The 13,343-nt window shown below is 41.6% G+C and overlaps 1 protein-coding gene across 2 annotated transcripts in view; it reads right to left on the minus strand.

Annotated features, from left to right (window-relative positions):
• The window catches only part of PSEN1 (presenilin 1), an 82,646-nt gene that overhangs the window by 13,780 nt on the left and 55,523 nt on the right, over positions 1–13,343 (minus strand). For both annotated transcript variants that reach the window (XM_050798830.1, XM_050798828.1), the window contains exons 7-8: positions 12,948–13,168; positions 7,450–7,548 (exon numbers count right to left, since the gene is read on the minus strand). In XM_050798830.1, coding sequence (XP_050654787.1) covers positions 7,450–7,548; positions 12,948–13,168 — 320 coding nt within the window. The remainder of the gene's footprint in view (positions 1–7,449; positions 7,549–12,947; positions 13,169–13,343) is intronic.

The raw sequence follows: 13,343 nt of genomic DNA on the forward strand, positions 1-13,343 counted from the left end.
CCAATCTTCCTAATGCTGCCTTAAGACTGTTCAACAATCAGAAGTAAAAATAATAAAAGGTTCTCTTTGGTTTTGGCAGATAAGAGAAAAAGTTCTGAAACTGAATGTTTACTGTAGTGCTCAAACTGCACCTGCTATCACAAAACTCTTCATCATCATTTTTAGTCCGTGAAAAGTAACCAGAAGGAAAACTGTTCAGGCCAGCAAGATTCCACTGAAACAATAGCTGGACTAGTTGAATGTTCTAAATTCCAGGACAAAAAGCCTCAGATGGTGATTATAATTCAAAAGATGCACAGAGTAAATTTCCTTCATAATATGTCTCACTTTTAGAACGTTCAATGATGCTAAACCATGTTTTAAACTTGAAGTGAGAAAAAACGTTAAAAGCAATAAACATAATAGGGATAGTCAAGTGGCCTCCTCTGTGACCCCTCTACAAAAACACATGTATATCAATATATCAATCTAGATCTAGATATACACATGTGCATCTCTACCACATATTAGCTCAGAGACAACGTGAAAACTTTAAAATGGTGCTTCTCTATTTCAGGCAGGAATGAAAAATAGTATAATCCCCATTGGTGGGAAATTTGGTAACATCTAATAAAACTACATGTCCATTAACCCTTTAACCCAGCAATATTACATTTTGGAACTTATCCTGAAGATACATCAACAATAACACTAAAGTACATATAAACAAACACACGACATATGGGGCTATGGCGGGAACCAAATGCCAGCAGCAAGCTGAGTCCAATCTGGTCACAGTAATTTTAAACAAGATACCTAGCATTTATGTCTCTCTGGCTTTTTATCACTATAATTTTATCCATGTTTCTAATACTTAGGCTTCTTGAAGAACTTATGAAAGAAATACACAAAGAAGCTGAACGACCGCCTTGTTATTTCTGAGGTCAACCGAGTTTCATTACAGGATAACACAACCAAATGATCAAAAGTTAACAGAAACCAGGCAGGCAATACACTGTTTAACTAAATCCAGATCTAAAGAAGAAAAACTGAAGGGCAACCACCAAGTATGAGGTTTATGGATTAGTTTTTATTTTCATTTTTTCTAAAAACAGGGTCTCACTGTGTTGCCCAGGCTGGACTCAAACTCCTGGGCTCAAGCAATCCTCCCGCCTCAGCCTCCCAAAGTGCTAGGATTACAGGCATGAGCCACTGCACCCAGCCTGTTTATGGATTTCTATAGCCTTTTGGAAATGAAGGCACCAGCAATTTATTAGGTTTTCATTCTTTATGTAAGTATGAAAAAATATAGCTACAAGCCCCTTTGTTTTAAGAGTTAATAGTATCATGAAAATCAATGGCCAGCTAACTTTTTCTGTAAATGGCCAGGGAGTAAACATTTCAGGTTTTGTGCATCACATATTCTTCCTTTTTCATTTTTTTTTAAATGTAAAAAGCATTTTTAGCTTATAAGCTGTACAGAAAACAGGCAATGGGCCACATTTGGCTTCAAGCAATAGTTTGCTAACCCCATGTTAATTATCATAAATAGTACATTTGTTAAATAGTCCTAAAATAATATTTTTTAAAAATCACTTTTCCTTTCACCTTAATACCAAACACCTTAGATCAATAGGAAAATAAGCAGATTTCTTGTTTAAATTAAAAAAAAAAAAAAAAAAAAAAAAAAAAAAAAGGCCTGGCACGGTGGCTCATACTTGTAATTCCAGCACTTTGGGAGTCTGAGGTGGGTGGATCACCTGAGGTCAGGAGTTCAAGACCAGCCTGACCAACATGGAGAAACCCTGTCTTTACTAAAAATACAAAATGAGCCCGGTGTGGTGGTGCATGTCTGTAATCCCAGCAATTTGGGAGGCTGAGACAGGAGAATTGCTTGAATCCGGGAGGCGGAGGCTGTGGTGAGCCGAGATCGCGCCATTGCACTCCAGCCTGGGCAATGAGAGCAAAACACTCTGTCTCAAAAAAAAAAAAAAAAAAAAAAAAAAAAAGAAAAAGAAAAGAAAAGAAAAGAAAAGAAAAGAAAAAAAAATTTTTTAATGTAGCCTAGGCTGGTCTTGAACTCCTGGGCTCAAGCAATCCTCCTGCCTCTACCTCCCAAAGTCCTGGGATTACAGTCACGCCCAGCTGGAAAATATGCAGATTTAAAAATTAACATAATATATCCTCCTCCAACTGATATGAAATCAAAAAGCTTTAGGTAAAATGATCTACCTCAAGGAATTGTTAAGTTTCCCTTCTAGTTAAGCTCTCAGAGTGAACCACTTCTACTAATGACCACTAGGTAAGAATAAATTAGCTCAAAAAGTAGGTGTATAATTTTTCTGTCAAAAGACAGAAGTAAAAAACAAAAATGCTCATACATTTCCTGTCAGTAAGAGCATTTTGCAAACTGAATACCCTAAACTGGGAGACAGTATTAAAATGCATAAAAGAATTATATTCATTGATTTTTAGAGAACAAATAGCCAGGATGACTGATTTAAAACTTTTTATATTCATGCTTATATTCACTTCAGGGAAAAAGTACTCATTGGCATTGCTGCTTTTTACAGTTAAAAAACAGAATGTAAGAAAAAAATGTAAGAAAAATGTAAGAAAAAATTCTTACATTCTGTTAAAAAAACAAAATTAAGGCCGGTGCGGTGGCTCATGCCTGTAATCCCAGCACTTTGGGAGGCTGAGGCAGGTGGATAACCTGAGGTCCTGAGTTTGAGACCAGCCTGGTCAACATGGTGAAACCCCATCTCTACTAAAAATACAAAAAATTAGCCGGGCTTGGTGGCAGGCGTCTGTAATCCCAGATACTCAGGAGGCTGAGGCAGGAGAATCTCTTGAACCCAGGAGGCGGAGGTTGCAGTGAGCCGAGATTGCGCCATTGCACTTCAGCCTGGGCAACAAGAGCGAAACTCCATCTCAAAAACAAAAAAAACAAAACCTCTCAAACTCAATGATTTATAAAATCCTCAAATCTTCACCAGACATTTATTATTGCAAAAGAACAGATGCAATCTTCAACCTACCTGATCTACACAGGAGGTAAGGGTTTATACTCCTATTTTCCCACGTATGTTGAACTGTTTCTAAAATATTTCAGAATGTCTTATGTTCTGTGGTCATTAAATAGACTTGAGAGCTTTTTAAGAAACACATGCTAATCATCTCTGTATCATTCCAATTTTAGTATTATGTGCTGCTAAAGCGAGCACAGATGTGAGTTTTAAAATTATATATGATAGATATTTTAAAACACAGTAAATACTTCTGAGTATTAAATTAACATACATGTTTAATGTTATGGCAGACTGAAAGTCTGGTAATAATTCCTCACCCATCCCTGTACTCATACTCTTGACATGGACTCACTTTTAGTAGAATGTATTTTCCCTTCTCCCAACCTGTGGCTCAACTAAAAATATGGAAAAAAAATTAGCCAGGCATAGTGGCACATGCTCGTAATCTCAACTACTCGGGAGGCTGAGGCAGGAGAATTGCCTGAACCCAGGAGACGGAGGTTACAGTGAGCCGAGACTGCGCCACTGCACTCCGGCCTGGGCGACAGAGCAAGACTCACCTCAAAAATAAAATAAAACAGGTTGGGTGCAGTGGCTCACGTCTGTAATCCCAGCACTTTGGGAGGCCGAGGCGGGTGGATCACTTGAGGTGGGGAGTTCCAGGCCAGCCCGGCCAATCTGGCGAAACCTCATCTCTACTAAAAATACAAACATTAGACGGATATGGAGGTGGGTGCTTATAACCCCAGCTACTCGGGAGGCTGAGACAGGACAATTGCTTGAACCCAGGAGGCGGGGGTTGCAGTGAGCCAAGATCACGCCACTGCACTCCAGCCCGAGCAACAGAGCAAAAGACTCTGTTTCCAAAAAACAAAAAAAAACAGGCCAGGTGCAGTGGCTCATGCCTGTAATCCCAGTACTTTGGAAGGCCGAGGAGGGTGGATCATGAGATCAGGAGATCGAGACCATCCTGACTAACACGGTGAAACCCCATCTCTACTAAAAGTACAAAAAATTAGCCGGGCACGGTGGCGGGCGCCTGTAGTCCCAGCTACATGGGAGGCTGAGGCAGGAGAATGGTGTGAACCGGGGAGGCAGAGCTTGCAGTGAGCCGAGACTGGGCCACTATACTCCAGCCTGGGCGACAGAGCGAGACTCCGTCTCAAAAAAAAAAAAAAAAAAAAAAAAAATAGAATCTTCCCTCTCCTTGAAACACCTTTCCTGAAACCTGTTCTCCTATCAGGTCACCACCTGCTCTGCCTACGAGACAGGAATCTTTGATGTAGTGCATGACATTTACTATACCTCTCCTTCTTCACCACCCATTCTCTGCCCTACACTATCACTTCCACTGCCAGCACTGGCAAACCCCTGATACATGCATGCACACATATGCACCTTCCCTTTGGAGTATTGCTTCTGGTTCTATCACTCTACTGAAACTGCTCTCTTCAATGTCACTAATGACATCTTAGGGAGCAAATACTGTATGGTTTACAGTCCTCATTACCTTTGACTTCTTTATAACATTTGATATTCTCTTTTTTTGGGGGGGGGTTGAAGCCTTGCTCTGTCACCCAGGCTGGAGTGCAGTGGCACAATCATGGCTCACTGTAACCTCCGCCTCCTGGGTTCAAGTGATCTTCCCACCTCAGCCTCCCAAGTAACTGGGATTACAAGCGTGCACCACTATACCCAGCTGATTTTTATATTTTTAGCAAAGACAGGGTTTCACCATGTTGGCCAGGCTGGTCTCGAATTCCTGATCTCAAGTGATCCGCCCACCTAGACCTCCCAAAGTGCTGGGATTACAGACGTGAGCCACCACGCCCAGCCTCTCTCCTTGAAATTGTTTTTCCAGTTACTCAACAGAAAAATTGGCAAAAAACATCTACAAGGATATACATCAAACTGATAACAGGGGTAAGTACTTGATAAGGCATTAAGATTAGAGATGACAGTTACTGTGAAATTTATTTTTATCTGTAATTTTTATCCTTTTTCAAGGATAATGTATTACTTGTATAATTAAGATTAATTTTACAGGGCTGGGAGCAGTGGCTCACGCCTGTAATCCTAATGCTTTGGGAGGCCGAGGCAGTTGGATCGCTTGAGACCAGGCTGGCCAACATCTCTACTAAAAATACAAAAATTTGCCAGGCATGGTGGCGTGTGCCTGTAATTCCAGCTACTTGAGAGGCTGAGGGAGGAGAACTGCTTGAACCTGGGAGACAGGCTGCAGTGAGTTGAGATGGCGCCACTGTACTCCAGCCTGGGTGACAGGGAGAGACTGTCTCACAGAAAAAAAAAAAAAAAAAAAAAAAGATTAATTTCACAAATATGAAAAAGATTATACCAAGCCCGTTACAAAATAAATTCAGATCTGTAGCTAAGAAACACATGAAAAAAAAGTTCAAATAATCACCCAAGCATTAGACAAACAATAAAAAATAAAACAAGATGTTATTTTTTTGCCTGTTAGATCTCTCTCTCAGACATACATATGTGCATGTATGCACAGACACAGGCAAGGATTAACAAAGGGGTGGCCAGGCATGGTGGCTCACACCTGTAATCCTAGCATTTTGGGAGGCCTAGACGGGCGGATCACCTCAAGTCAGGAGTTTGAGACCCAGCCTGGTCAACATGGTGAAACCGTGTTTCTACTAAAAATACAAAAAATTAGCTGGGCATGGTGGCACACGCCCGTAATCCCAGCCACTCCGGAGGCTGAGGCAGGACAACTGCTTGAACCCGAGAGGCGGAGGTTGCAATGAGCCGAGATCACGCCACTGCACTCCAGCCTGCGTGACATAGCGAGACTCAGTCTCCAAAACAAAACACCAAAGGTGTAAGGAAACTGGTACTTTCGTTTACTGAAGGGAATGTAAACTGGCATAGCTTTTTTATGAGGTAATATGGCAAACTATCAAAATTTAAATACACACATCCTTTGACTTAGCAACTCTAAGAATACATCTTATAATAATATTTGTAAGTTCATCGATGCCCTCTGTAAGTGCTGCCTGTGATAGAAAATAAATTGAAATGATCTAAACGTCCATCAATGAGGATACCCACCACTGAATATCTACATAAGAGAACACTATGCAGCCATTTCATGTGCTGACATCAAAAAACAGTCATGATACTGTAAAGTGAAAAATACTGGCTTGCCCAATTTTCCAATATTTTCTTCTACTTCCTGTAGTATCCTCTCGTTTCATTCTCTAAACATAGTAGTTGACAAAGTTTGACCCTTGTCTTCCTCTTCTCTTCTGCTTTTATTTGAATGGCTCGACAGTTCACAGAGCTTAACTACCACCTCTCTGCTAATGTTCTTCAAGTCTCTATCTCGAATATCAACTTTTTCCCAAGCTCTAGTACTTCATTTCTAAACTTCTGCTAGCAATGTCTACCTCAGTGACCCACAGGTACTGTCAACTAAATTAGATATGAGCCACAGAAAGATCTAAAACTAAACAGATTCCTCACACAAGAAAACATGGCCAGGCATGGTGGCTCATACTTGTAACCCAAGCACTTCGGGAGGTCAAGGCAGGAGGATCGCTTAAGCCCAGGAGTTCAAGACCAGCCTGGGCAACATGGCAAAACCCTGTCTCTACATAAAATACAAAAAAATTAGCCAGGCGTGGTAGTGTGTGCCTGTAGTCACAGCTACTTGGGAGCCTGAGGTGGGTGGATCACCTGAGCCTGGGAGGTCAAGGCTGCAGTGAGCCGTGATCACACCACTGTACTCCAGCCTGGGTGGGAGTGAGACCCTGTCTCAACAACAGCAACAAGAAAACACAGGAAAGCATTTTTTCTTCATCACCTTTCCTTCAAGCTTACAACTTCTCTCCTCAGTTGCTAGAACTATTGATTCTACCTCTGAATCCTCTCAACTCTTTCCCTTGATTGCTACTGCCACTACCATAATTCAAACCCCATTAATTTCCACCTAGATCATGGCAACATCATCTTAATTATGTCTAGTATGCTTCTCATGATCTCAGTGTCCACCCAACAATTCATCTCACACAGTGCTGCCAGCTTACGAAGGCACAGCTCTGCTCACATTACCCTTCCGCTCAACAATCTCCGTTCCCTGAATAGCAGACAGACATCTAAACCAGTCACTCAAAGGAAACCTTGAGCTTGCCCTAATCAATAACTCCTAACAGGTTTTAAAATGGGAATGCTGGTTCCCCAACATCTAAATATTTCCTTTCTTTCTATTCATATTGCAAACTCTCTTGAATCAACATCAGGTAGAAGACAATCATCTGCAAGGAAACAAAGAGATCTGCAGGAGTTTCAGGAATGCTGTGCATTTAAGATGAGAACAAGTACCATGAAAACAACCACAGTTACATGTGCTTCAGTTCCAATAAATTCTACGCTGATTACTACTTCAATATCATTCTCAAATACTTACAGGAGTAAATGAGAGCTGGAAAAAGTGTTTCATTTCTCTCCTGAGCTGTCTCAACCAGCATACGAAGTGGACCTTTCGGACACAAAACAGCCACTAAATCTAGAAAAAGAAAAACAGAAAAGACATCTGATAAAATGTATGGGCTAAACTTGTAAATCGGTGTTAGGGAGGAATTAACGAAGGGAAAAGGTTTAATGTTTTTTGTCTCTTTTTACACAAAAAGATGTTGAATGAATATGAAATAAATAGCAGGTGAACGGTGGGGATGGGGGGACAACCTAAACAATATAAAACCACGCAGAACATCTGTAAAAATTTCATTTGGGTTTGACTGCTATTTGCTTAGTGTACAGTGTATCGTTACTGGGGTATAGGAATAAGTCTTCCCAGTTTAAAGGAAAGCTGCAGAGATGATGATGAGATAGACTATTTTAAGCAGTTGTCAACCTACAGTGATCAGAATCAGGGAGAAGTCACTTCTAAACTAATCACAGATATGAACTATAAATAAAAAGATTACTCCGAGATGAATTTAATACAGGGGATTTGACTGAACTTTTCAAAATATGAAGAGCAGAGTAGAAGAAATTCATCTCTTCTCCTTTTTAAAAGCAGTATTATGTACTACTGAGAAATACCTGAAATAAGAGGGCAGTAAATTTAAAACAAAATGGTAACTCTCTGCAAGATAAAGTTTATTACTTCTTTACTCTTAGGTCACATTAAATATTCAGGTCTCAGAACATATGTGGTGCTGAAAAGTAGCTTATTTTACAAAAATAATAAATCAGAGGAAACAATATGCCTAAGTTATTCCTGTTTATACCACCATTTCTTTCCATCAACTGCAATTTTTCTTTCATTTTCTGTCATGAAAATTCAGAATATAGGCTGGGCACAGTGGCTCACGCCTGTAATCCCAACACTTTGGGAGGCCGAGGTGGGTGGATCATGAGGTCAGGAGATCGAGACCAACCTGGCTAACACAGTGAAACCCCGTCTCTACTAAAAATACAAAAAATTAGCCGGGCGTGGTGGCGGGCGCCTGTAGTCCCAGCTACTCGGGAGGCTGAGGCAGGAGAATAGTGTGAACCCAGGAGGCGGAGCTTGCAGTGAGCCAAGATCATGCCACTGCACTCCAGCCTGGGCAATACAGCAAGATTCCACCTCAAAAAAAAAAAAAAAAAAAATCTCAGAATATAAAAATATAGAAATAATTTTAAACACTTAAAAATATAAAACAGGTATAGCTAAACTTTGTAAAGGAAGAATTGACAGCTTGTGTTGACATTATTGTCACTTAGATGCATTTAAATTTAAAAATTTCATGTCTTGCCGGGCACAGTGGCTTATGCTTGTAATTCCAGCACTTTGGGGAGGCTGAGGCAGCAGATTACTTGTGCTCAGGAGTTTGAGATCAGCCTGGCCAAGATGGAAAAACCCCATCTCTACCAAAAATACAAAAAAATAGCAGCTCACGGTGGCAGGTGCCTACAGTCTCAGCTACTCAGGAAGCTGAGGTGGGAGGGTTGCCTGAGCCCTGGAGGTGGAGGTTGCAGTTAGCCAAGGTGGCGCCACTGCACTCCAGCCTAGGTGACAGAGTAAGACCCTGTCTCAAAAAAAAAAAAAAAAATTCATGCCTCGAAGTGGTCATGTCTCTTTGTATAATAATATATATATGTACAATATAATATAGTATACAGAGGACCATAAGATAGTACAGTAATAAAACACACACACAGAAATCTCTACTCTCACCACTTCTACTTCAATTTGTTTGCATGAGAAGTCTGCCCTGCTCTAAAGTAATGAGATTTTCAACTTGTTTGACTCTGCCACATTCCGCAACTATTTCAGTTTTATTCTTTACTCTCCCTTAAAGAATTGCTAAATGATAAATCTGTTTATTTTTGTTTTGTTTTGAGACAGAGTTTCACTCTTGTTCCCCAGGCTGGAGTGCAGTGGCATGCTCTCCGCTCACCGCAACCTCCACCTCCTGGGTTCAAGCGATTCTCCTGCCTCAGCCTCCCGAGTAGCTGGGATTACAGGCATGAGCCACCAAGCCCGGCTAATTTTGTATTTTTAGTAGAGACGGGGTTTCTCCATGTTGGTCAGGCTGGTCTCGAACTCCTAACCTCAGGTGATCTGCCCTCCTTGGCCTCCCAAAGTGCTGGGATTACAGGCCTGAGCCACCGCGCCCGGCCAAATCTGCTTATTTTTTAGAGTAATTAAATTAAAATTGCTTTTGCTTTGAAAATTTCAGAACTTTTGTGACAAATTAAATCTTGAAACATTGTAAAAATGGAGCCGAGAATCACTACTCTAAACATTGGGTACAAAAATCTCTTTTGTTTAAAAGGAATTCAAAGCTCTGTAGAGATACTCATTTGTATGATGTGCAGACAGAATGGAGGGCTGATGGTAAAAATATTGTAATACAGTGAAAAGAATATTGGACTTGGGATTCAGATTCGAGATCAGAGTTTAAGCTTGGGCAAATAATTTACCTCTGTAAACTCTAAGTTTCTTAGCAGTAAAACAGGGATAATAACTACCTTGATATTTCATAGGATTATATAAAAATGTAACACTGGGTTGGGTACAGTGGCTCACGCCTCAGCACTTTGGGAGGCTGCTTGAGGCCAGGAGGTCAACACCAACCTGTGCCTGTAGTCTTATCTACTCGGGAGGCTGAGACAGGAGGACTGCTTGAGCCCAGGCTTCTGAAGCTACAGTGAGCTATAATCGTGCCACTTCACTCCAGCCTGGGAGACACAGTGAGATCCTGTTTCTTAAAACAGAAAAAATTTACTGATAGACACTGTTCTAAGTGTATTATTGTATTAAATAGATCATTTAATTTAATCTTCATAACTGACTTAGGAGTTGAGTAACTTGTGTGGTCAAATAGCTAGCAAGTGATGAGTAGCCCAGGCGCAGTGGTTACATCTGTAATCCCAGCACTTTGGGAGGCTGAGGCGGGCAGATCATTTGAGGTCAGGAGTTTGAGACCAGCCTGGCCAACATGGCAAAACCCCGTCTCTACTAAAAATACAAAAATTAGCTGGGCGTGGTGGTGCACACTTGTAGTCCCAGCTACTCGGGAGGCCGCGGCAGGAGAATCACTTGACCCTGGGAGGCAGAGGTTGTAGTGAGCTGAGATCACACCACTGCACTCCAACCTGGGTGATAAGTGAGACTCCATCTCAAAAAAAAAGTGATGAACCAAGACATTCTGTCTCCAGACCCGGCATTCTTACTCACAGCTAAGCAAGAACAGATGGTTACTTTGCAAACCATCAAGTACTATACAACATTAGGTAATTATGAAAGTCAGAGAGAGTATACGACTTCTATAGTTCCACAACTGATTACTCAAATACAAGAACAGAACCAGTTCAATCCTATTTCCACAGACTTCTTCGTCAATCAAACGAGGATGATGTTTCCTATTACAGGCCACCAAACATTTTAGTAAGTATGTAAATAGTGATAAAAGTGTATGGCCAGGCCAGGCACGGTGGCTCACGCCTGTAATCCCAACACTTTGGGAGGCCGAGGCAGGTGAATCATGAGGTCAGGAAATCGAGACCCATTCTGGCTAACATAGTGAAACCCTGTCTCCACTAAAAATACAAAAAAGTTAGCCAAGCGTGGTTGCAGGCGCCTGTAGTCCCAGCTACTTGGAAGGCTGAGGCAGAAGAATGGCATGAACCTGGGAGGCGGAGCTTGCAGTGAGCCGAGTTTGCGCCACTGCACTCCAGCCTGGGCGCGACAGAGCCAGACTCCGTCTCCAAAAAAAAAAAAAATGTATGGCCAGGTATGGTGGCTCATGCTTGTAATCCCAAAACTTTGGAAGGCCGAGATGGGAGGATCCCTTGAGGCCAGGAGTTCCAGACAAGCCTGGGAAACACAGTAAGATCTCATCTTCGGAAAAAAAAAATTTTTTTTTTTTTTTAATTAGGCATGGTAGTGCATGCCTGTAGTTCTATCTACTTTGGAGGCTGAGGTGGGAGGATTGTTTGAGCCCAGGACAGGAGTTTGAGGCTGCAGTAAGCCATGATCATGCCACTGTACTCTAGCGTGGATAACAGAGAGGGATCCTATCTCTAGAAGAAAAAAACAAAAAGAAAAAAAAGAGTATGGCCATGGCCTTATAAGATAGAAGGGGTCACATATTAATCTCTGAAAATGCATCTCTTTTTGGCTTTCAAACAGGGCAATAGCCCCAGAGTACGTACCTGAAAGCTGCCTGGGTTAAAGGTTAAAGTATGTTCTAACTGTTCAGGACCCATGTCACACTGGCGGTAGAATGTGTATCTCACACTGTCCAAATTGGTTTTATTTTTAAAAGAATAATTCCATACATTACCTTATAAAAGTAGGTAACCTAATTTTGATTTTAAGTGAATTGAGGCCAGATGCAATGGCTCACTCCTATAATCCCAATACCTTGAGAAGCCAAAGCAGGAGGATTGCTTGAGCCCAAGAGTTCAAGACCAGCCTAGGCAATATAGTGAGACCTTCTCTCTACAAAAAATAAAAAAGTTAGTCAGGCATGGTCCTAGCTACTTGAGAGGCTGAAGTGGGAGGATTGCAAGAGCCCAGGAGTTCAAGGTTGCAGTGAGCTATGATTGCACCACTGCACCCCAGCCTAGGTGACACAGCAAGACTTTGTCTCAAAAAAAAAAAAAAAGAGAGAAAAAAGCTTATGCAGTATCATATAAAGGAAAAAAACATTTAAAAAATGAATTGAGCGTTTTGTGTGTCTACCACTCTGTGTTTTTTGGTTTGTTTTTTTTTTTTGCTTTTTTTTTTGAGACAGTCTTGCTCTGTCACCTAGGCTAGAGTGCAGTGGCACCATATCGGCTCACTGCAACCTCCTCCTCCTGGGTTCAAGCAATTTTCCTGCCTCCGCCTCTCAAGTTGCTGGGATTACAGGGGAACGCCACCACACCCAGCTAATTTTTGTATTTTTAGTAGAGACAGGGTTTCACCATATTGGCCAGCTTGTCAAAACCTCAAAATCTTTAAAAAAAACAAAAATTTTTTTGAGACAAGGTCTTGTTCTGTCACTCAGGCTGGAATGCAGCGATGCAATCATGGCTCACTGCAGCCTAGACCTCCTGGGCTCAATCGATCCTCCCACCTCAGCCTCCTAAGTAGCTGGGACTACAGGTGTGCACCACCAAGCATGGCTAATTTTTGTATTTTCTGTAGATACGAGGTTTTGCCATGTTGCCCAGGCTGGTCTTGAACTCTGGGCTTAGGTGATCTGCCCGCCTCGGCCTCCCAAAGTACTGAGATTACAGGCGTAAGCTACCATGCCCAGCTGAAATCTTCAAATGAAAAAGTTATTATAGCGAATTAATGATTTACTGAAGAGCTATGGGATGTACATTTTACCATTTTCTCTAAATCAAGATGAAGAGACGAGGAAAGAAAACACTCCAGTGGGGCATTCCTGTGACAAACAAATTATCAGTCTTGGGCTTTACCATATACTGAAATCACAGCCAAGATGAGCCACGCAGTCCATTCAGGGAGGTACTTGATAAACACCAGGGCCATGAGGGCACTAATCATAATGAGATATGCCTGCTGGAGTCGAAGTGGACCTTTCCAGTGAATGGAAATCATTCCCACCACACCAAAATTCCAGATCAGGAGTGCAACAGTAATGTAGTCCACAGCAACGTTATAGGTTTTAAACACTTCCCTGAAAAAAAATTAAACAGATTTTAAAAGATTTATGTACAATTATTTTCATCAAAACATTATTTAGGCCGGGCGCGGTGGCTCAAGCCTATAATCCCAGCACTTTGGGAGGCCGAGACCGGCAGATCACGAGGTCAGGAGATCGAGACCAACCTGGCTAACCCGGTGAAACCCCG

This window comes from Macaca thibetana, chromosome 7 (assembly GCF_024542745.1).
Source record: "Macaca thibetana thibetana isolate TM-01 chromosome 7, ASM2454274v1, whole genome shotgun sequence".
NCBI classification, from domain to species: Eukaryota; Metazoa; Chordata; class Mammalia; order Primates; family Cercopithecidae; genus Macaca; species Macaca thibetana.